Source organism: Onychomys torridus, chromosome 14 (genome assembly GCF_903995425.1).
Source record: "Onychomys torridus chromosome 14, mOncTor1.1, whole genome shotgun sequence".
Lineage (NCBI taxonomy): Eukaryota > Metazoa > Chordata > Mammalia > Rodentia > Cricetidae > Onychomys > Onychomys torridus.
This window is the reverse complement of record NC_050456.1, coordinates 40,953,583-40,978,909: the sequence shown is the minus strand read 5'-3', so window position 1 is coordinate 40,978,909 and position 25,327 is coordinate 40,953,583. Positions and strand designations below refer to the sequence as shown.

The 25,327-nt window shown below is 43.8% G+C and overlaps 1 protein-coding gene across 1 annotated transcript in view; it reads left to right on the top strand.

Annotated features, from left to right (window-relative positions):
* The first annotated feature begins 1,766 nt into the window (after positions 1 to 1,766).
* The window catches only part of Rtn1 (reticulon 1), a 221,400-nt gene continuing 197,839 nt past the window's right edge, over positions 1,767 to 25,327 (top strand). Inside the window, exon 1 of the mRNA XM_036206318.1 lies at positions 1,767 to 2,337. Coding sequence (XP_036062211.1) covers positions 2,097 to 2,337 — 241 coding nt within the window. The 5' untranslated portion in view covers positions 1,767 to 2,096. The remainder of the gene's footprint in view (positions 2,338 to 25,327) is intronic.

Genomic DNA, 25,327 nt, shown 5'->3' with positions numbered 1-25,327 from the left:
ACTTTAAACTCATTTAAACTTTCCATATTCTTTGCGTATTCATAATGAAAATGTGAGGAAATTCCTACCTGGAATTCTTGATACTTTAAGGCAATCTAAACAAAAGATTTGATTGATACTTTCAAGTTCCTCCCCAGATGCTTGACTACATTAAATTCCCTGGAAAACAGCAGTGAAATCAGCCTTTTCAACTTCATATCTTAAGTAGGTACTTATTTTTCATAGATTAAAAAAAAACTATGATGATTCAGGATAACCAAGAATTCATTATTGTAGGAGGAGATAATTTTTATAGCTTTATTAGGATAACTAACTGATATACATTGAGTCACACATAGACACATGACAACTTGATTTTTGACAGATGCATACACTGTGAAGCCACCATCACAATGAAGATAATGGGCATATTCCATAGTAACCAAAGATTTATTTGTGTGTGTGTGTGTGTGTGTGTGTGTGTGTGTGTGTGTGAGAGAGAGAGAGAGAGAGACAAAGAGACAGAGAGACAGAGAGACAGAGACAGAGAGACAGAGACAGAGAGACAGAGAGACAGAGAGAGGGAGATAGGCGATTGTGAGCTGCCAGATGTGCGTGCTGGGAACCAAACTCTGGTCCTCTGGAAAAGCAGCAAGAATTCTTAACCACCGAGCCGTCTCTCCAGCCTCAGTAACTCTGTCTTCAATATACCAACAATGTAAACATTTGATGATTGTCAGATCCCCACCAGATTTTCTCTTTCGAACATTGTTGTACCTAGTACAACAAAGATTAGTCTGAATTAGAATTTTTATTTTCATCATGTTTAGGAGCACCCAAATGGTGCCGACTCTGCCCTTTAAACCCACAGACAGGTGTGAAGCTAACCTCCACAACCTTGCTGCATAGTGCAGCACAGGTACCCACCGCCTCTTTCAGAGTAGGGCCACAGAGAACTGTACTCCTCTGATGTTGAACTTGACCTAAGACTTAACAGGCGAGCATCATGTTACAGTTTAGGAACCAGTAAACTATGGCTTGTTTGAAAAGATAGGTCTAAACGAGGGAATAACACATGTAGGTGAGTCGCCTCTCCACTTCATTAAGTATCTTCCATGGAATGGGAGAGTACAGTAATGGGAAAGAGCTGCAGCAGTTTCTAGGATTGTCCATTTCTCCAATAAAGCAGACTGCCCAAGACAGCCTGTGGTTTGTACAGCTTTGGGCCGAATGTTTCCAAAAGGAGCCACGGCTGCTTCTGCTGGCCTAGGAGCATCCTGTTTGCTTTCTGTGGTACTTGGGACAGGTCTGGAAAGTTTTTTTTTGTGTGTGTGTAGTTTCTCCTGATGGCCCGTTCCTGTTCTCTATTTTGTTATTGTTAAGGCCTGTTTGTTTGGACCTATTCTGGAAACTGTTAAGGATGATGGGTTTAGCCTTCATGTTGCAGATGCCTGTCTTCATTGGCCACCAACATCTATCTTCATCAGGTCACCGCTCAGACCAGGGAGTGTCCTTTCTGCACCAGACTCCAGTCACCCTCAGAACGGGTGGTGGTCCTGAGATTCCCCAGCCTCCCTTGCTCTCCTAGAGTCCTAGGACTCTGGTCTGGCTTAAACTTCTTGCCTCATCAGTCAAGCTGCAGTGAGTACCTGCTGGTCCTCTCCTAGTATTTTTCCCCAGATAAAGGGCAGAGTCAAGTGGGTTTGGCACATCCCTTAATCAGAGCCTGCCATTAGCAGGCCCCGGGGCTGATGTGCACTCGGGAGGACTCGACCTAGCAGGCCATTTTCACCTGCGTAATAACAGGCTTGGGAGTAGCAAAGCGGCGCTAGCACAGTAGGCAGCCTCAGGAGCAGGGGAGGAGCGCAGGCGGCGGCCGCCCCGGGGCCCCGGAGGAAGAGGAGGGGGAGAAGGAGGAGCCGAAGCGCCCAGAGCAGCAGCCGCCGCTCGGCCGGAGTTGCAGCAGAAGCAGCGACGGCGGCGCGGAGATTCTGCAGCTTCCCGGAGCCCAGAGTCCCAGTGGGGACAGCAGCAGGGAGCGCCCGCGCCCCTAGCCCCCGCACCCCGGCCTTGCCAAGCCGCCGCCGTCGCCCAACCGGGGGCACCGCCAGCCAGCCATGGCTGCACCGCCGGATCTGCAAGATGAGCCGCTGCCTTTGGCTAGCCCCGGGTCCCAGTGGTTCGGGGGCCGGGGGGAGGGGGAGGACGAAGCGGCGCTGCCGAAAGGGGCCAGGCCAGCGCGTCAGGATGGGGAGCCCGCCTGGGGGTCCGGCGCCGGAGATGGGGTAGTGTCGCCGCGGGAACTGTGCTCCGGCCCCGCCCGGTCGCCGCCCGTCGCCATGGAAACTGCATCCACAGGTAAGGCCGGCGGACACCGCGACCCTGCAAATGGAGGCCGGGACCCTGGTTTCTTGTGGGTCCTCTAGTCCACAGCTCTTCTCTGTGTATTCCTGGCTTCTCTGCCTAGGGCACCAACCCCAGCAGGGTTTAGCCTCCAGCGACTGTAAATATTAGCGGACTGGTGGAAAAACAGCAGTGTGCGGCTAACGGGGAGGAGGAAGAAGGCTGTTAGTCCTGCTATTTGGTTATTACTCTTGTTTCAGCTTTAGATATGGTCCCTGTTGGAAAGCCTGGCTACTGCTGCGCCCCGGAACAAGTTTCTCCTTCTTGTCTGAGGCCTTGGGGCAGCAGGGCGGGCGTGACAGGTTGTGATGATGGTTTTCTGGGGCGTGTTTGCGCTCAACGTGCCCCGAGGGCGACCGCAGTGGTTGACGACCAAGCAGCAGGCGGGCCCACTGCCTCCGGACTCTCCCGCTGGGTTTAGGGCAGCCGAGTACAGCAAGGGGCTTTAATTCTCCCTTTCTCTATCCTCAAGGAGTCACCACACCCTACTCCTTTCCAATTCCCCTTCTAGCTCGGCTCCCCTTCTCCCGCGCAGAAAACAAACCCCCACGGAGTCCTGAGCTTAATTCCGGAGGGAGAGCACTGAAGGAGGGTTGGGAGTTGTAGCCCGTCCCTCTTTATTTCCTAGCTGCTCTTTACCTGAGTCTCAGGGAATATTGAAACTTGGAACCCCCAAATGTGAAGGTCCTGGCAGCAGATTGGAGTGCTGGGGTTGTGGCCAGAGGTCCAGGCACACTTTACCAAGCAGTCTGAACTCGCCTCTGCGTTGCAAAAACTGCCAGGGGCGGGGGACGGGGGGACCGGCCTCTCTTCCCCTGACTCGTCCTTCACAGCCAGAACGAATCCTTGCCTGGAGAGACTAACCCGAGGGCCCTGGCTTGTCCTCGGAGGCCAGAGAAGCGCTCTGTGGGGAGGGGTGGCTGCCTGGTTAGCGCTGTTTCCAGAAGAAATTCTGAAGGGGGTGGTGTGTTGTGCCCGTTGTCTGTGAGGCTCTGCTGTTCTGAAGTGGGAGTTGTGTAGTTTTGGTAATGTAGTGTGAGGCCTGGGTAGTGGGTGTTCCCGGAGGAGGGGACGTGGGTGGGACAGGCATATGTGCTCCTGGCAGCTGATTTCGGGAAACCCCTTTCTCAAGCCACCCCCACTCGGGGGTTATGTGGAGTGCCTCAGGTTGTCTGGTCTGGAACAAGCAAGATCTAAGCCAGGAAAGGAGATTTGGAGAATGTGTTGAAAAAAGTAGGAGTCAAGACATGAAAAGGAACTGAAAGAAGATAGGGGGAGGAGGAGGGGAAGAGGGGACGGGATGTGGGGGGGGGGAGACTGAGAGGGAGTAGGGTTGGGGGGGGGAGAGGAGGAACAACATGTGAAAAGCCCCAACTGTTGACAACCTCATTTATCATACGTTAATTTCTATGGATTGTGGGGTGGGATTTAAATCCAAGAACAGTTTCCTGGTCCCTTGTAACTTCTTGTGTGCAAATGGAGAGACGTGAAAACCTATATAACTAACTACAAGAGCAAAAGGCAAATGCTAACAACCCAGAGCCGTTTATGCCTGTGGTCTTCTTTGCTGAAGTTCAGAACCTTTATCTACTGTATCCCAAGTAAATCCTTTGTTTATAAGCTTTACCTACCCCTCATTAATGTCACTAAGGGCCAGTCAGTATGAAAGAAAAAGAAGTCTTGTGTTAGATTACATGCCCTAAAATGCTTCCAATGGACATACGTATATAGATACACACATATAATATTTTGATATAGTGTACATTGTGAACTGATTGAATCAAGCTGACTAACACAACTGTGATTATTTTTAATGGTGAAAACGTTTAAAAATCTACCCTAGGAATTAGACAAGCAATGTACTGTTACAGAATAGTGACTAGGTGCAACAGTCACCATCTTCCACATCTTTATTATGAAGATACCTTGTTTTGTCAGGTAATTTCGGGTTTCCTTTCCTGAGCATCAAATGAACTAATAAAATCAAGCAAGATTCTAAGACTGGGTAGGAGGAGGTTGAAAGGATGTAGATGTACATATTAGTATAGGAATGTTTGAGTCATTACTGCCTGAAGGGATTTCGTATGATTGTTGCTTGGCTTTAAATCTTCAAGCTCCTTACTTCATGGACAGGATAGGATGTTGGATGGCAGGCAAATAAGTAGCCTTATATTGAAAAATCCAAATAAGAGCAGAACCTGTCTCCTTTTGCGTGATTGTGTGTGTGTGTGTGTGTGTGTGTGTGTGTGTGTGTGTGTGTGTGTGTAAGCAAAAATCAGTCTATCAGTGAACAAAACCTGAGGGAAGACCGTGGCGCACCTTGCTTGACTTTGCAGTTTTATATCTGGCTTTATAAATAGAAACAGGTTTTCCTGAGGTTCTGAAGACTAGGAAGCTTGACCTCCAGGTGTCCAAGAGCCTGTGTCAGCTGTGGCTCTGCCTCCTGGCCCCTGGTTGTTTCGTCCTTGTGTCCTTCAAGGGGAAGGAAGCTATTTTATTTTTATTTCCTTCTGAGAGAATGCTTTAGGCCTCAGCATCAATGGAGATAGAAACTCCGACTTTTAAGTGCGAAGCTGTGTAAACAGACGGCTTTGCAGTATTCCCATGTAAGACAGATACGGGTGTTTTAAAAACTGTTTTTCTGAAAAAGAACCACCAATCATGCCATCTGGCCATAAATTCTGTTATTTATTTTTATACATTGATGGTAATTAAAGTTCCCCCAAGAAATAGTTCCAAAAAATACTTCTCTGTAAACTCCCAGAATAAGTATATATAGCTCAACATCATTAAAGTGAGCTATAAAGGCCCATTACACTGAATGAATTTTCAACAGTTCTCACCGCTTCTGCCACTTCTGTAGCATGGAAAAATCCTCAACAACAAGAAGAAAATAACACTTTCTTCTGGAGCTATAATCTTTCACATCTAAAATTGCCAGTGGGCATGTGCAGTGATGTCTTTGGCCAAGGAACATTCAAAGTGCCATGCGGAAGCTACAGTGTCAGGGTTGCTAACTGTGGAACATTGCCAGCCTCTTAGAGTTTTATACAAAGGATGCTAAGAGCAACTGTTCTATTTCTTTTTCATATGATCAGTTATTTTATTCTTGGAAACTAGTCAAAAGGAGCACACAAAAACAAAACGAGGGAAGAATGGCCTTTTGTTTACAGAATTTTTTAAAAAGAGCATTTGAACAAATTGGAATGGGTAAGAAGTTAACCTATTGACTGCTTTGGAATTAACTCATTGGCCACAAGCAAAGCGATGTGGAGGACAGGCTAGAGAATGGTCAGGAGAAGGCAGTTCAAGGTGGCTTGCCTCAGCTGTACCATTCTGCAGATAAATTTGACATAATTTTGTGGATCATTGCAAAAAGAAAAGAAAGAGTTCTTTCATCAGTAAATATTACTGGAACCATGAAGTTCATAAGTTTATTTTTAAAAAGCCAGATGTGATATTCTGTTTTCCATCTGTCATGATTTAAGTCATGTCGAGCATATTTTTTACATCCCATCTAGAAAACTGCAGGGCTTCGCCACTCATTGCTTCTGGAAACTGGGTAGACTGTATTCACTATTGTATGTGTTTGATAGACATGTTTTCTTTTTTTTCTTTTTCTTTTTTTAATTTGGAATACTTTCTGGCAATCCCCTTTAGAAGTATAAATTCTAGTCTTCTCTCATATTTTGAGAAAGCCTCAGTGATATTGAAACAAGAAGCAATACAGTCTATAGAAAGAGTAAAATAATCTGGAAACCTAATACCATTTATTTCTCCAGATACAGCCTTTGGACACAGTCTAACTTTTCTGGCAATTAAATATGGTACACATCCCTGAATGCAGAGATGTTAGGATTAGCATTTAGAATTACTCTGCACCTTTTAAATACACTGAAATGGGCATCATCAGCACTTCCAGCCTAACTTGATGTCTTTGAAGTCACCATTCTGTAAACCCAGTCTGTTCATCCCTCTATGGAGACCTGTTCCTGCCCTTTTTCTGGGCTGCCTATGAACTTCTAACATGAAGGTTTGGGAGGCGAGTTGTGGACTGTGGCCCGTTTTACTGTCCATCCTTGGAAGCATGGACTACAAAAAGTTTCATCTGTAAAACAAGAAACTGCTGGGGTTCAACTCACCCTGGGAAACAGACAGTTCCCGAACATCTCTGCTGAACAGAGGTCAAGGTTTCCTAGAACAGGTGCCACTTTCTGTCTCACATTCCTGTTTAGTTTAGCCAAACACTTCCTTTTGTGCCAGTTTTCATTTTCTCCATTCTCAAACCTTTGCTGGAAGCTTGACTGGAAGGACATCACCGTTACCCCACCTCACAGGAACATGGGCGGGAGCTAGTTTTCAGAGGTCAACACAAGATACAGAAATGTGAGGACACAGCTGTGGAAAATAAATCCATTTCTCTTTCCTTCTCTTTGTCTCATTTTGCCCCTCTTCAAAGAAATGACTTTGTCAAGTGTTACTCTAAGACCTTCAACTCATTCATTATGATTTAGCCATATATGTTATATAGTACGTATGTCTTCTTTTTGAGATTATAGTTCAGTCACAACATTTATCCCTTCCCCTTCCTCCTCCCAAACCCTCTCATATATCCCTCCCCACTCTCCCTCAGATTCATGGTCTCCTTTTTCACTAGTTATTTCATGAATATGTATATATATATATATCCCAAATAGAAACTTTTTAGTCCATGTAATTCTACCTGTATGTGTTTTCAAGGCTCTTCTCCGGAGAAGGATAATCCTGTTCTCAGCTTTCCTTATTGCTTATAGCTCTTTGTTTACAGATGAGGCCCTGTGGGTTTTCTCCATTTGGTTTGGCATGTTCATATATTCATTGGGGTCATCATTGTTCAGTTCACACTGGTTGATCATGTTGATGAGAATTTATGGGTGTAGCTTCTGATGTTACTAGAAGACACAATCTCATGGGAAGCTCTCTGCTCCTCTAGCTCTTACAACCTTTCCATTCCTTCTGCAATAGTCCCTGAGCCTTCTGGTAGACGGATTTTTGCTTACACACACACACACACACACACACACACACACACACACACGCACACGCACACGCACACGCACACACACATACCAAAAAACAAAACTTAAACAAAAACCTGCAAAAATTGCACAAATGGAGGCTGGTCCTGCTTCTATTTGGATTTTTCAATATAAGACTACTTATTTGCCTGCCATTTCCAACATCCTATCCTGTCCATGAAATAAGGAGCTTGAAGATTTAGGACATTTAGCCAGATAACAATCATACAAGAAATCCCTTCAGGCAGTAACAACTAAAACATTTCTGTACGACTATGTGTTCCTTGGGACTAGGCTCCTCAACTCTGCATTTTGATTGGTTGTGGTTTTCTGTAGTGGTCTCTGTCTGTGCAAAGAGACGTTTCTTTGATGAGGGGTAAAGACTACACTTATCTGTGTGTATAAATGTGTATAGATTCTTGTCAGGGATTATGCTGATTTAGTAAATTAGTGGTTATCCATTCTCCAGTAACCACGATTTCACTAGCACTGAGTAGTTAGGTAAGTTTCCAGTTCTAGGCATGGTCTCCCTCTTGTTGAGTAGGTTTTAAGTATAATTAAAGAGCTGTTGGTTACTGCTAAGATAAGCGTGCTGCTACTGTACCCTGAGAGTTAACACGCCATGCTGTTTGATGTGGTTCATAGGTGCTGTAGCTGGGTGGGACTGTTTGTTGCCTCCCTTCTTTGTAAGCTTGCACAGTGCCTTATGGTTTTATAATGAAATTATTCCTATAGGGAACTTTGAAAAATGTACTGGAGGACTTAGGGAGGAAAGAAAATAGAGGACATATTTTCAAGAGACTGACATATCAATCAGTACATGAACTCTCTCCATTGAAGTCATCATAAAGAATATAGTTTTAAAAAAAAGAAAGCCAATTGAGTTTTGTTTCTTTAAATACTATTTGGTAGCAAAGAGAGCACTGAGAAGGTTATGAACTAGAGAGCCTACTGTTTGTGGAGGATGCTGTGGTAATAGTGTGGGAGAAAAGGGAGAAGAACGTCCCACTTCATGTTTGCCATGTGTGATATAAACGAATAGACTGGAAAAGCTCCAACACACAGGATGCCTGGAGACTCATAATATGTAGAATTCCTTGTAGTTGCTGTGGTGAGACCAGATCCTCAGATGCACCCACTTTACATGGCAGAGAATGGGCAGCTTCAACATCATTCCAAGTATCTTTTGGGAAGACAGCTAAGGCCTGAAAGTTAAAACGGGTACTTTCTCAGAGACAGAGAACCAATTGATTCTTAAAACCTGTAAGGCAAAATCTTTAATTCTGGTCATGAGTAGAAGCTAATAATGTGTTTTATAAAAAATATAAATCCTTTTGAAAGAAAGAATATGTTAATCTCCAGAAATTTGTGATGCACTAAAATATAGCCCATGCAACATTAATTGTTCTCTTTTCAGATTCAGAATTACCATTATATACACTGATTATGGCCAAGAACTCAGCTTGTAAATGGTGTAGAAAGTATGCTCTTTAATTACACAAACATTAATTGTCAAAGGATGGCAGATATGCTGCAGGGTAGCATTAATAGGAAAATGTATTGTACTGTTTACCCAAAAGCAGCAAGATGAACTCTTCTTAAAAATATCTTTTGTCTTAATTTAAAATTTTGTTTTGGGTGAAGGAAGTGTGTGTTAGATGGTCTTATAATTTAAAAGACACAAAAATATAGAGAAAAAGAAATCATATTCATAATTTATTTTTAATAAGATAGTATTTGGCCGGGTGGTAGTGGCGCACGCCTTCAATCCCAGTACTCAGGAGGCAGAGGCAGGCGGATCTCTGTGAGTTCGAGGCTAGCCTGGTCTACAGAGCGAGTTCCAGGAAAGGCGCAAAGCTACACAGAGAAACCCTGTCTTGAAAAAAAAAACCAAAAACAAAAAACAAAAAAAAACCCCAACAAACAAACAAACAAACAAACAAAACCAAAACAAAACCAAAAAAAAAAGATAGTTGAAAAAAAACCCAAAAACAAAAAACAAAAAAAACCCCAACAAACAAACAAACAAACAAACAAAACCAAAGCAAAACCAAAAAAAAAAAAAGATAGTATTTGATTCACTCACGATTCTACTATAGCTTAGTGAAACCCTGGTGTACTAGATGTTGTTATAAGCACCAGGGTATAGTAGAGAAAAAATGTTTCCCCAAAAGTGTGTTTTGGGGTTTGGCATTGGGGAGAAGACAGAGAAGGCAGCAATCAGAAAGGACATCTGAAAGAGTAGGAAGTACCATGGACAAAGTCCCAACAGTGTAATGGGAGCTGGAGGGCTAGTCAGAAAGACTTCTTTGATAAGGTGGCACCGAATCAGGGACTTCAGGGTGAGACGCCCGGGACATTGGCACAAATCTACTGTGAGTGTTCCTGGAACATTCTAGAAGGAAAGAAAGGGTAATGAAATAAATGAGCTTGGGAAGAAGAGTAGACGAGCAAAGGCTGAAAGGTAAGCCTGAGTCCTTTAGGCCCTTGTCGCTACTTTGACTATTACACTGAGTGAAAGGTACAAGTTATTTATCCCTTGCAAGGGACCTATTTTCAGCGGTCACTCTGCTCATCATGTCAACAATCTAACACGGGAATGATGGTGGTAGACTGATTACATTTCAATGGACTGTGGATGGGAGATGAGAGGGAAAAAGAACTCATTCAGATTGTGCAATAGAACTTGGCTTAAGCAAACACAAACACAGGGTTGCTGTCAACTTGGCTTAGGGAGGTCTTAGAGAGAGCAGGCTTTAAGAGGCAAACAAGGAGTTGGATTTCAGAAATGTTGATTTCGACCTATCAGATGCCCAGGTGGAGATGTCAAATTTTCATTGTCCAGTGGGCATTGGAACATGATATGGACTAGCAACACACATTTGGTAGTTGTTGACAGAGAGATAAGGTCACAAAGGAAGTTGGTTTTCACAGTTCTGAGACCCTTGAGTATTCAGACGTGTTAACTGAAAGTTTGGTGGCCCATTCAACAGTTACTGGCATATTGAGAGGGGAGTGAAGATAGTATGGTCTAGATGAATGGCAGAGTAAAAGGGTAAGGGGAAATCATAGAAATCCTGATCAGCTTTTGGGATTCCCTTGGAATTTGTGGTTGTGAGTATATGTAAGAAAAACCATCATATATACTATATTCTCCCTCCTCCTCTTTTTTCTCCAGTCACACCCAGCTCACGTTTGGTTTAGAGTGGTAGGCAGATCTGAGGCCATCCATAAGAAAGGCAGTGAATACACCTTGCAACATACCTCTGGTGAGAAGGGTGAAGCACAGAGGTGATCAACAAGGCATCGTGCTCTGCTGGAGGAAGGGTTCCTGAGTGAGAGCTGAGAGAACAGGAGGCATCCGTTGGAGAGTTGAGGTGTTTGAGACAGAGATTAGGAGGGAAGTGGGCAACCCAAAAGAGTAGAAGACAAGCTGATTGGAGGCACTGAATCCAGGATGGTGAGGACGGCAGCGGGGTGAGCACCTAGATGATTACTAACAACACAGAATCATGACAGACACTGGAGCGTGCCAGTGAAGGACATAGTAGTTGATATCTTTAGGGAAGAATAGAATATCCTGGGATTCAACGTGTGGCATTTGAGGGGGGAGACAAGAGTAGTGATCCATGAAGCCGTAAGTATAAATCCCCTGTATAGGTTCAGGAAAATCTGTTTAATGTGTGCAGAATGTAGGAAGTGAAACTTCAAATAGTTCATGATTCAGTTTGGGAACACTGAGGGTTGTACTATGAACGAGCAGTATGGTGAAATTATGAAAATCTTTTCTGTAATCCCATGTAGTATTAATAAATAGTCTCTGGGGCACACAGTATGAAGTTATAGCTCCCTGCCTGTTGTAGGCAGGGCAGATTTGAAAAATGATAATGAGTGTGGGTGCCATGTTCTGAGACAGTGATGATATATGTCTGGTAAGGAAGGACAACTGTGAATTAATGATACCTTTGAAAAGCATACCATCTGAGAAACTGCTGGACGATGATAAACATTGCCAACCAGAAGAAAAGAATTCCGTGAGATCTGATACTTGAAGTCAATTTTATGAAGCAAAAGGAGGCAAGAGGCAGCTGGCTTCCAAGGGCAGAACTGAGGTGAATGATTCGGAGAAGAGGATTCCTGCTGAGTGAAGAAGGAGGATGTTCTAGAAAGGAGACAAGGCCGGACAGAGATTGTCTCCCAGTTACCAATATTCAAACAAAAGTGAGGTTGTTGTCTTGATAGAGTCTTTTAGGAAGGAAAGTATATGTGATGCCCAATCTCCATGCCTTCCTGAAAGAGGACCGTCTCCTGTCCTCGACACTGGACATGGTGTTTACTGGGTTTCCACGTATTTCTCAAAAGCAAATTCAAAAGCCAGGAATAGTATCCATCATTAGAAACCATAGTTAACCTCAAAATAATGACCTATCACACATTCTCCACAAAAATGTAGCCTTCTAAAATCCCTCCTGAGTTGTCTGTCTGTTAAGAAATTCCCTAATGTAACACTTTGGAACTTTGTCATTGTGTCTAATCTTGGGTCAGTAGCCTAAATATGAAACTTGTGTTCTGCAAACATTCTCAATTGTTATTTTGAACTCTTCCCTTTTTTTTTCTTTTGCCACCAGATCTAGCTCCATAAGTACTCAAAATAAAATTTCTAAAATATTTTAGGAACTCATTAGCCAGTTCTGTGATGCTAAAAGCCCCATCTGACTGGTTCTTCACTCTCATGCCTCACTATCTGTGTATTTGTGGCATTACTTATTCACATAAGGACATGGTTGTGCACTGCCTTCCGATGTATATTTTCATCTAGAACAGTCTTTCTAACTTCCTGACACAAATTTGCTGATTCGTTTACTGAATGAGATTATTATAAAATCGGATATAGACCGGAGTCTTTATCTTGAGTGTAGGGAGTTTTTGAATATTGTATAAATTTGAACTTCGTTTTGCTCATTCATTAAGGACCACCTCTTAGACGATAGGAAATTGTCTTCGATTATTGCAGATCTAGTTGACAGAAATAAGAAACAAAAACCAAAGTCACCTCGATTTGTGACCTGGACTTCAACTCTGAAAAGTCAGGACTTCTCAAGATGAGGTCTGAAGACTTCTTGCTCACATGTAGCCATCCAAGGACCCTCAGACAGGGGAGCTAGCTCACCGAATGCAAGTTGAAGCTATAAGAAGCACCAACTCTCTTAGTTACTGTTCTAACGCATGTGATGAATCGTCGTGACCAAGGCAACTTACAAAAAGGAGCATCTAACTGGGGACTTGCTTGCGGTTTCAGAGGGTTTAGTCAACGATCACTATAATGGGGAGCGTGGCAGCAGGCAGGCAGGCATGACTGTGGAGTAGTAGCTACAAACTTACATCCTGATCTGCAGGCAGCGGGCAAAGAGAGAGTGAGCCTGGGCGTGGCATGGGTTTTTGAAATCTCAAAGCTCCTTCCCAGTGACATATTTCCTCTAACAAGGCCACACCTCTTCCTCCAGCAATGCCTCCCTCCCTAATCCTTCCTAAACAGTCCCACTAACTGGGGGCCAAGTATTCAAACAGGAACCCTTCTCATTCAAACTACCATACCAGTTTATAGAGCTACTCCATTATTCTTGGTCTTGTGCTAGGAGCTGAGGGAAGAGAGGGGCATGAGTTATGCCTTTACCCCATCATTTCCTCCAGAGTGTATTATGCTCTAGTTGGGAGGAATGACCAACACATACAAGAGGAAAAGCTCAGGGCAGGGCAGAGCTGGTGCTTAGATGAACAGTACAAACTCCATGTCTGTCAAGAATTCCTTGACTCTACAAGTTCAAAAGCACCTGGTCCGTTAAAGCGTGGAGTGTCACAACTGAAGGACAGACGGGACAGGAACAGACAGAGGCAGTCTCAGGGATGTGTAGGGCTTGGCTTGGAAGAGGCAGCCTGTGCAGTAGGGGGTGTGCGGTGAAGCCCTCATTCGCTCAACCTGTGGCCTTGTGGAATCTGTAAGCTAGTCTTAGGTCTCATCAGGATAAAGTCTTGCATAGTTAACTAATGCTCTGGAAAGATGGAGAACACAGACTTTCCTTATCCATCCTGCTTAAAGGAAAGCTAAGAAGCCGTGCATGTTATATATAAAGTAAATATAAAAAGACTGAAATATGGAGAGAAGTCAGACTTTCTAGGAACCTTGTGATGTGAAGTTGGACATAGCAGCACACTCTCTAGGTTTTCTTTCTCTTAACATATCTCAGACTAGATCCCGGGGAAGCTAGCCACAAGAAGATAGCAAAGGCCGTGAAGAAAAACATCCACCCAAAGCCAGCTCTTCCTCTCAGGGAAGAAGTACCCAGCAATACTTGATGTTTTTAGATGACAACCTTTCTGCCTGGAGATCAGCACAAAATAAATGGTGCCCAATTCCAACTGAGAAGCTCAGCCTTTTGCCCCTTAAACTGCTGAGAGGCCCCTAAGGGAACAAGGTCAACCCAATGTCTGGTCAGTGCTCTATAGGGAGCCAAGTGGAGACTGAGGGGTTTCATCACTGCTCAGGAGCAAGGACACTAAGCAGAGAAGCTCACCCCATCTCTGTCCTTCAGTCGGAAGGCGGCACGCTTCTTCATCCAGACATCAGAGCATTTCAGTCAGACCTGGAGTCTCTTTCGCCCAGGTTACAATTGGAAAACAATTGTCATGGAGCTAGAGGGACAGCTCAGTGGTTAGCCACTGGCTGCTCTTCCAGAGGACCCAGGTTTGGCTCCCAGTACTCACATGACAGCTCACCACTCCCTGTAGCTCCAGTTCCAGGGGATCTGATGTCCTCTTCTGGCGTTCTTAAACACCAGACACACACACACACACACACACACACACACACACACACATATAAAACCATATCTCTGAAAAAACAACCCAATTGTTATTTCAAGAACATGCCTACATGACAAATGGCATCCCAATATTAAAATTAGAAATTACCTGGCAGTGGTTTTAAAGAAACTGCCACAAAATTAATTTAATAAGTAATCACAAACACACTTAGAGCGACAGAATAGAAACAGAAAAACTCAAGTAAAAGCCATAAAACCCAGACATGAAGGCACAAGGCTGTCCTTGTAGCCCTGGGCATGTTGAGAGCGCGGGATTATGAGCCGGAGGCCAGCCTGGTACACACAAGATAACCCTGCTTCAATCCAGTCCAATCCAGTGAAACGAAACACACCACCACCACCAAACCTGTGAGGAAGAACTCAGTTGGAAAAGCTTCATTTGACAAGCGCAGGATCTGAACGACCTGACCACCGTGTCTCAGTGGGCGGGCTCTTGGAGAGAGCGGAGAGACTGGAGTAAAGATCAGTGGACTTGATGAATGGCCCAGCGTGGGCCAGAGAGAGAAAACGGGCTGGAAACGAAAGTGGTTAAGTCACAGAAGCCTTTGCTCTGCCGCACTGGAAGACTTCCTGTTTGTTTGTCTGTTGATGCAGTTCTTGGTTCAGTCATGGTCTTCAGCAGGAAGTAACCAGACATACCTTAAGGCCTTGAGATGTTTCTCACATGCACAACACTCCCAGTTCTGACTCTATCCTCATGTGGACACTAAATATGAGCACATGTAAACCAGATTCTTAATGCAGAATTTACACTTCCTACAGAATTTACAGTGCTCTGCCAGACTCGCTGCCTTTAATCCTCATCACCCAAATACAGAAGGTGTGGTATTTGCTATATCCAAGGAAACAGACGTTAGAGAGGGATTGTGTGACGTGTCTGAAGCCACACAGCTGGTAAGTGGCCTAGGTCTTCCTCTCAACGACCTCGCACCTCCCCCTGCACCTCTACTGGGCTTTTCTTGTGTAACATTCATTTTATAATCTGGACGGTAAATGTTGCACATTCAGTAGAGTGTTAATCAGTATGAAATCTAAATTAGAGCGATCGTGAAATGTTTAGGGGGAGGGTGGTGGCTAAAACTCAGGTAGACAGAGCTTAGCAGTTCTTACCTATGAGCTTCAGCCAAAGGCAATGGTTCGTTGCATTTTAAAAGGAGTTTAATAAAGATAATAGCAAAATCCTGCTGTAGAATGCTTAGCTTGAGCATAGTCAGAGGACTGTGGGTACGGAACTGTGTCACTTATACAGGAAAAAAAAAAGAGCCATGATTCTTATTAGTGGCTGATTCTAAGTTAGTGGGACAGTACAGCCATCCTACAAAGGATGAACTTTTAGATTCAGCACACCCCAAACATAGGAGATGTGCAGGGCCCAGCAGAACCCTGGGTGCATTGTCAGGGCGGGGACAGGAGGAGGAATCTGAGTGCAGAGCGAAGAGGTGAAGACATACAGCCTGAATACAAGAAGATAGAATAAACCATGACAGCTGTCAAAAACACACACTAAGTACGGCAGATGGCGTAGGGACTGGGCAGGAAATGTTTGGGTGACTCTGGAGGATGGCCCTGTGACCACTCAGAGGCTCCTGGTAAAGGACAGGAGCTCAATGTCATCAGAACTATAAAATGTGAGAGAAGTCTACATTACCCTGCATGGGGAGAGGATGCCTGTCCCCAGAAGTATGTAATCAGGTGGTGTTGGTTATTTCTATGACTAAGGGGTTAGAAGAGAGGCGATACATTAGATCAGTAGATTTAAAAGTCTTTTTAGTATTATAGATGCTTGTTGAGAAATACACTAACACCATCTTGCACACAAATTTCTGCCCCTCACTCCCGAGCCTTCTATGGTTATAAGTGACTTTCTAACTCTTTAGAATCCAATGGCCCCAGATGCTTTTAAATAGATCACTGTGTACTTAGCAGCCGTAGTTTAACAGTTCAATAAAATTTTACTGTACCATGTATCTGTTTGTCCAACAAATATTTGGTTAAGCACTTACAACACACACACAGGGTATGATGTTGAATAGATGATGTAAAAATAAGTTCAGCAAAGCAAGAATGAAGGGGAGCTGTGAGAAGTGAGTGGGGTGAGGTCTCAGCTGCATAAGTGGTGTTGTATTACTTTGAAAACTATATTTTACCTGTAACATGAGATGCCTCCTGTGCCCATTCTGCCTGAGAATAAGTTAACTAACTTTGCCTCCAACCAGACAGTAGCTTCTAAGTACCATCTTTACAGAAATTTTAGAGTTGCCACTCCTTACCACACCATTAATTTGCTTAACAAAGCTTTTTATTCTATATAATTGAAGAGTAAATTGGAACTCAGCGTGTTTGAATTACCAAGATAGAACTTACATGAGTTTATTTATTTTTTTAATTGAATTCATGGTGCTAGAGAAGCATTTCTATTTCATTTTACCAGAAGTGGGAGAAAGAGCAAACTATGTATTGTAGTATGTTTGGATGTTTCCATTTTGCTTTGTCTGCCATGTTCTGATGTATCTAGGAAGTGCTCACCCGAGGAGCGTCATGATGTTTGGGCTCTCAATTCACCAGCCTTGTGAGCCAAATAAACTCTTTCTTCTTTCTATCATACCCAGCCCCAACCATCTTATTAGAATAATACAAAAATGGATGAAGATATATTTCCTAGAAATTGTACAATCTTTAAAAGCCAAGCATGTCTTGGTGGTAATTGGATGTTTGCACATTCAGAGTCTCAAAAATAAGAGTTGATGTGTGTATTTCTGTAAATAAGAGGAAGGAATTAAAATGTGTTTTAAGAGGACAGATACTATACTTTAAACATATATAAGCCCCAGAAGTAATCCTTCTTGAAAGTGTTATGCATTAGGAGTACAACCACGCGGCCATTTGTGTTATTCCCTTATTTTTTAAGGACAGTGATTAACTCTGCTCAGGTTTTATTAAATCACAACAATAATGCCCAGGAATGTTGATTCCTGTCTTAGGATTTTTATTGCTGTGAAGAGACACCATGGCCACAGCAATTCTTGTAAAGGTAAATATTTAATTAGGGCTTGCTTATGGGTCCAGAGGCTTAGTCCATTATCATCATGGTGGGAAGCATGGTGGCATGCAGGCAGACATGGTGCAGGAGAAGTAGCTGTGAGTTCTACATCTGGATCAGTGGACAGCAGGAAGACAGAGTGGTAATGGGCCTGGCTTGAGCATTTGAAACCTCAAAGTCCACCCCCAGTGACACACTTTCTCCAACAAGGTCACACTTCCTAATAGTGCCACTCCCTCTGAGGCCCTGGGTGACGTTTTCATCTAAACCATTCCTGAAAGGAATTTTTATCGAATTTTGTTAAAAATGAAAAATCCCCACCATTTTGCCTGAGAGGGGAACCAAACTCAGCCCCTAAATGCCTGTGGACCGAGCAAGGTCAAAGCCACATCCCCAACTCCCAAGTCTCAGGAGCTCTCCTTTGCACCCCACTACCCCTCTGCCTTTGAAACACAACCCAAGAACCAACAAAGCTGTTATCCCAGGTCAGCAGAGACAGGCTACAGGGTTCAGCTTCATTTTACAAAGAGAGAATGAAGCCTTAGGAGTAGTCTCAGAGGGAGAGGCGCTAGGAAAGCCAGGGAAGGCATGGGAAACTGGGGCAGACACGGGGCAGCTGAAGCAGGAGGAGTGTGCGTTGGTTTAATCCTCAAATGGACATAGATAGAAAGGGAGAGGAGGTGGATGGAGACAGCAAAAAAGAGACAGAGTTCCAGAGGAGAGGAGTGCACAGTATGGGGGGAGGAGATTGTCGAGGAAGCCTGGTGTTTAAAGGGGGGAGTGGGCTTATAAAGGGAAGGGAAATGTAGGCAGAATGTTCTAGAATCCAAATGAAGAGGGAGCTTTTCCCTTTAATTCTTTCAGAAATTAGACTTCACACATTTATAGCCGCTTGGGTCCTTAAGCTATCCAAGACTTTTCTAAACGGGGGTCACCCTCGCAGCCTCAAGGATACCTGGGAAGAAGATGCTGGAGTTCCACAGAGGGCTGCCCCGAGCTTCCTCAGCCCCAGGCTCAATGAAATCGAGCAGGGAGCTGAGTCAGTTCTGTGGGCTGAAGTGTTCTTTCCTCACCCTGGGGATTTTCCAAAGAATTCACATTAACTTTATCTAAATGAAGAAGAATTTAGCTCAGGGTTTTCCCTCAGATATGTGGGACTATTTATACACTTCCCCCTTCTGCAGAGCCAGCCCCAAGATTCGCAATGCAGAGTGAGTTTGGGTAGAAAGAGCAAGGACTTAATTGGATTTTCTGTATATATATATATCCTCTTTACTTTGGGAAAACAAAGAGTGGCCAGGGGAAAGAGAGGAAAAAGAAGGAAGTGAAAGGAAAGGAGTGAGAATTTATTTGGTACTTGCTGCTAGGCAGGGGGGCAGTGAGGAATGCTTTATAAACCTTCATACATTCAGCCCTTTGCGTCGATGGTCAACAGAGATTCTCAGAGACTTGGAGCACCATCTGGTTAATCTGACTAAGAGTTACGAGTGGTTTGTACAATTCCCCTTCCTTCCAGTTAGGATCACAGACTACAGACAAAAGAGGAATCTTCTAATGAGATCTCACTCGGTCAACTGGAATGTCCCTTACACCAGACAGTCGTGTTCCATTTTAGCTGGTGACGACCGTGCATTTTCAGGAATGTTTGTTTAAGCCATGCTGTCCCTGGGTTAACCTATGGGCAGGTGTGGTTTGGGGCCTTAAGCATCCTTTCTTCAGTGATGATTCGGGTTCATATGCTTGCTCATGTTGCAGCAAATGAACTAAGGCTTCTTTCTTTCTCCTCGACTTGGCGGGCATTATATCTTGAAGCAGAAGTTCTGTCTCCAGAAGTTCCAGTTGTCTTTAGCCGAGGTCAAATGTGTGTGCATGCCCCCTGTGGGTGAGACATTCATAATCCGATGGATGACTTCTTTTGTCTTTTTCTTTGGCTACATAAAATGGTTCTAATACCATATTTGGATCCTAGTGCATCTTAAAAAGCTTTCAGTGTCTGTAGAGTCCATGACTGCTCACAGAGCTTGGAAGTTGAATTTCCTTCCTGTACATGAAATTCATGTGACCAGTCTTAAATCAAGTACAGTATAAATTCGCACTCCCATTTATACGTATAATAATAACCAGCAAGGTATTTCCATGTATCATTCTGCTTTGCATATCTTTAAAAACAACAGAATGCCAAGCAATACAATCTTGACACATATGAAAGCCACTTGATAATAAATGAGCTTTTGTTAATGTTTTTTAAACTAATTGGATGGATATCCTTGATAGTGGCATTTTTTTTTCTGAGATTTCCTTGACGGAGTTGCTTTTAATAGCCTCTCCTCCACAGCCCTTGCCATTCAGCTGGCAGCTCTGCCCTCAGAATAGAGGTGCTGTACTGGGGTGGGGCCCACACGAGACAGGCTGTCCTCTTACATAAATTCTAAAAAACGATAATGGGAATTAACTCCTTAAGAAAGAAAGACAAAAATAGAGCTTTCTCCGTCACTCCATAGGTCAATAAAGCTTTCCCCATTGCCGAGAGAATACAGGGTTGCCGAGCAGGAATGTTTCAAAGGAGGCTTATTTTTAAAGTGGGCAGTTGAACTTTTTACCTCAAATTGGTTTTGTCTTGAGACTGCAGTTTCATGTAGCCTAGGTTGGCCTTGAACTTGTTATGTGGCAGAGGGTGACTTTGAACTCCTTGTCCTCAAGCTTTTACCTCCCATCTCATGTGCTAAAATCATAGATATGAGCTACCAAGCCCAGCTCAAGTATTCTTTGCATTCCTGTTGGATCTCACGGTTTTAAATTATGGAATTTCTGCTCAATCTGTCCTGGTGAGTGACTTTGAAATCCTTTTCAGTGCAGGTCAAGTGACTCTTTTTGAAAACACTTGGGAACAGAGGTGTTCTGCACTTGAGATTTCGGGGGTGTTTTTTAAGACTTGGAACTTTTGCATATGTGTAGGATATTTGTGGAATGGCACCCCAGTATAAGCACAAAATTCACTTACATTTCACAGACATCCTAGGCATAAAGCCTGGATGTGCAGTACTGTAAAAATTTTGTGTGTGAAACGAAGCCTCATGGAGTGGGGATTTTCCACTTGGGGGTATGTCCTGTTGATAGTCAATGTTTCAGACTTGGGATTTTTCCAAAGGTGAGCCTTCACCAAGGCTTTGCATCTCCTGCTGTAAAACCATAGGACTCACAGAACCAAAATGGTAACAGTCTAAATTAACAAGCAATTCCAACACTTGGAAGCAATTTTTTTTTCTGTTTGTTATATTCACGGGCATGCTACTATAAAATATGTCTGATTAATAACATGGACATGTAATCAACAATGATACATTTCAAGTTAATATTTATAAACCAAACAGTTCATAACGTCGGCTAATAGGAGGTAGTAAAGACAGGGACAAATTGTTATTAACATGAAGAACTCTAATAGGTATTTATACAGGATGTTCCGCTATACATCTAACAGAAGGGGAAGTGAGAGCAGCTTCGACAGGAAGTGGTTATTGAGCTGAGTCTGGGGGATGAGAATTAGCACGGCAAGGCCTGGAGCCGACTTGAGAGAACTGCTCTTCCGAGCACCACGTTTCCCCTGCCTCAGTATCTCTTCCTGGTGCGTTCGCTGGCTGGTTTTGCTTTAGTTAGACTCTCACGCTCCCTAGGTTTCTAGAATGGTGAGGAAGGAATTCAGAGCTCTTTGTTCCGTTTGTCTAGAGGCCTCTAAACTATTCCTGGGTTGAAAACAAGATCAGTTTCCTCCAAGTGGCTGCTTCTCTGAGCGTGCATATGGCTTTCAGAGCTGGGCAGATTGTACACCTCAAACAGGTTTGCTGACAACATCTGGCTGGGAGCCAAGGGCATGCAGAACCAGACTAGACAAAGGCAATTTTCTCCAGCAGTGAGCTGTTCAAAACTCTATTTTTAAGACAAGGAGATGAATTAAGGAGTGAAATCATGTGCAGTTTTCAAATGCAAGACGTTAATAAACTCCCTGCTTCATGGGCCCAGGTTACATCCCCAAAGCTCTTGAAATGCCTATCTCTTCTTGGTCCATTATGCTAATTTAGTGTCAAACTACTAAGAAACCCTGGACTGAAGAGTGTCTGAGTGCTCTGGGCTGAGTTCTCAGGAACAAAGTGACTGATGAATGTGCATGTGTGGAGCACATAGGTGTGTATGTACATACACCTCTCCATACATAACTCTGATCTGTGGGTATAACCACATAGACAGGAATTCTGGGATGGGAAGAACGCTTAGAAAAGAGTCCTGGGGCCCATTAGGGAAATCTACTGTGAGAGAGAAAATGAAGATAAGCTGTTCTTGGTCTGGATCTTTTCTAAAAAACCAACCAAACAAAAACCAAAAAAAAAAAAAAAAAAAAAAAATCCAACCAATCAAACAAGCAACCAGACAAAGAACCCCAAAAGCAAAAGCAGCGATGAGGTAGTCGTGAGGAGGCAGCAAGGAAGATGCTCTCACTGTGAGGAATGTTCTCTTCTGACCCCACCCTCACTTTGCAACGTCACTGACCTCATATATCCTAACCTCGTTTGTATCCCACAATGCTCCATTCTCACATGGTTGCTTATAGACCTCAGGGGTGCTAACTACAGAAAATTCTGTTTTTCTACAATTATTCCAAGCTCATGTCTTAAAATATGGAACCTTGGTCAATTATGTTTTCATAGTTCCAGTCACCACTAGTCCCCGCTACGCTAGTGCGGGTATGTGTGACGTTGGAATTGGAGAGGTTTCCCTCTGTCATCTAGCACATCCTCTGTGGGACTGTCTGTAGCAGTGGCCTGAAATAGCTTCCCCCTCCCCTGTGCCTTGAATCCTCTCCCTCTCCTGCACTGTTAAAGTGTGGTAGTAGTGAGGGCTTATTTTTGTAAGAGGATCTCATGCAGTCCGGTATGTCCTCACATACTGGAGGATGACTTTGAACTTCCGATGTTCCTCCTCAGTGTTGGGATTACATTGTGCCACCAGCCACTAGTTTTAGGAATCTGGGCTTCATGCTTGCCTGACAGTCCCTCTGACATCTGAACTATGTCCTCAGCCCCCAGTGGTGGGACCTTACAGGAAGACATGAGAAGAGCTATAAACCTGGAGTGATCAGATGTTGAGAAGGAAGTCTCTGTGTGTCCACATCCTCCTAGAGAAGGGGATGGGAAGGGGATGATGGACAACCCATCCTGAGAACCCTAGAGTTTTTCTTTGTTTACAGTAAAGAGTCACTTAAGATGTTCTCCACTCAGGAGCCCTCTTGGAAACCTGTTAGGGAAGCTCTCTGAAGTGTGCAGGCTGGATAGAGAGAGCGTGGTGCTGTCTGGGGGCTAGTTAAGTACCTTCCCTGGCTATCCCAATGAGAGAGTGAGACAAAGCAAGAGGGGTTGAGACGGTTATGAAATACAGAGCTAGAACACGGAGAAGAATTATTTAAGTTTCTGGCTCAGCCTTGTGGGCGGATGCTGCTGCTGTTAAGTGAGATTCGGATACAGGAAGAGAAAATCAATGGAAAAACACTCTCAAAGATGATGGCACGCCTCTGCAAATGCAGTCTATCAATATTGAATCCAAGTCTCACTGCACCTTAAGGTAATGGCCATCAGTAGTGTTGGCTTATATAGATGTAGAGAAACTATTAGAAGTGCAAAGCTATGCTTTATATAATGTCCTTGTACTAAAGATGCTGACTGTGAATCCCTTCAACTTTAAATTTTTAAATGATGCAGAGAATGTATAATGTCAAATTCACTTGCAGGATGGTGGATGATATAACTTTAATCTTAGATTTTATTTTTACTTTATTATTGCTTTCTGATGTAGCCCTAATGAATTCTGCCAATTTATTTTAAGTAGGTTCTATCCTTAGAATCCATTAAAGACCCGAAATATTGAGTGAAAATTTTTTCTTTAGTAGAGAGGAAGATAAGACTTGCCAGGCCCAGGGGGATGTATCAGAAAGAGTCCTGACTGTGTATTTACACATTTGATAGCTTATTGAATAAAACAGCAGGGGGACTAATTATCTTTCCCAGCCAGTTATTGTCTTAAAATACATTTTATAATGATGGTAAAATACACTTAATATTTCCCATCTCAACTTTGAGTAGGTAGTTCAGGGTATCACGTCCATGTGGAGTGTTGTGCAAACATCATCCTCATCTGGCCTTAGAAACCCACCCTGCATCATTCAACATCCACTCCCTATTTCCTCCCCCCCAACCCCAACAAGCTAGCCACCATTCTACTCCTTGTCTCTCTGAACTTGACTACTCTGCAAGAGCTCATTATTTTTCAAGCAAAAAAAGAGAGAGCATTATAGAAATCAGTAAGGATGCCCTTATAGCTCTCCATGTTGATGTGGAGCCTATCACAATGTCAGGGTAACTGTCCGAAGGTTTTAACCCTTTGGATATGACGAGAGGACAGCACACTGGTGCCTTTGGGCTAGCCGCTCTGATGCTGCCCTTCAGTTCAGAGCTAGGGATGCACCCCATTTCCAGATAGGTGACAATGAGCAAGGGTAGGGTTTGGCAGCCTGGTACCTGGAGTAGCTCTGTCCAAATAGGAATTCTAGCCCTGCCTCCTTCCTAGTTGGGTAAACTTGGACAGGCAGTGGAGACGGATTTTCCACATCTGTAAATCAGTAGAAACCACCTGACGGTAGAGCTACCAAGCTTTCCCGGGTCCCTAAACAGAAAAGCACTCGGACTGGAGGATGCTCTGTTGTTTGTGTTGGATGGCATTAACTACTGTCATTTCTCAGTGTGCTGTGTCTCCCAAAACCTCATTCTGCCAGTTCCAAGTGACCGGGTGCATCCTCGGATCTTGATTATGGAGTACTTTAAGACTTTTCCACAGTGCTTTTGAAAATCAATGGAACCAGCATGCAAGATGTGCTCATGGTTCTACCCTGGGCCTGATGTGCTTCCTTTGTTTGATAGTGAAAGTATGAAATGTGACGATTTTTGTGGCTTCAGGGTGGTGACTCACAACCTTGAACACTCTGTGCACCTTGTAAAGGAGTGTGAGTCAAACGTCTATACTCATTGCCCAGTTTCTCCCTTAGAACCACAGAATTTGGGAATGCGATAGACTGGGACTCCTTAAGTGGATCCCCGATTTCCATCAGGCACCCCTTATCCTCTTAGAAATTGGCAGCTCTTCTTAAGAGGTCCACCCATCACACTCTGCTGCAATCTCTTCTTGTTACATGTTCACAGACTAAGTTTGGAGCGTTTTTTCTCTCTCTGAGGACAGAATTTTTATCTTCATTACTTCTGGTCTTTTCTGATTGACATAGTAATGGAAGGATGAATAATATAAGCAACTCTAGGGGGTTGGAGATTTAGCTCAGTGGTAGAGTGCTTGCCTAGCAAGCGCAAGGCCCTGGGTTCGATCCTCAGCTCATATATATATATATGTAACTCTAGATTTCAGAAACCTGAGTTACCAGCTCACGTCTGAAGACCGATCCTATTTTTTTTCCTTTTTTAATGTTTAGGGACTTCACTCTTGGTACCACCAGTGCCAGAACAATGCCTGGCATAAAAGGGTGTTCAAAATTCACTCCTGGGTGAGTGGATGGATGAGTAAATGCCGAGTTTTCTGTGATGGAATACTGCGGGGACATCAGGAAAACATTTCACACAGAAAAGCTTGGGGGCGGGGGTTGTGCAAGCCTGCCTTTGTGTCTGATTCTCAGAATCCACGTGAAAAGCAGGCTGAGGTGGCTCCTGCTTGTGCTCCCAGCATCCCTACAGAGAGATGGGGGTTGGAGACAAGAGCATCACCTAGAAGCTGCTGGGCCAGCTAGCTAGAGCGCAGAGCATAAACAAGAGAGATCTTGCCTCAACAAGGTGGAAGGTGAGAATGGACCCCCAAAGTTGTCCTCTGACCTCTAGATTTGGGTTATGATGTGTATGTACCCACATGCACATGTGTGAGAG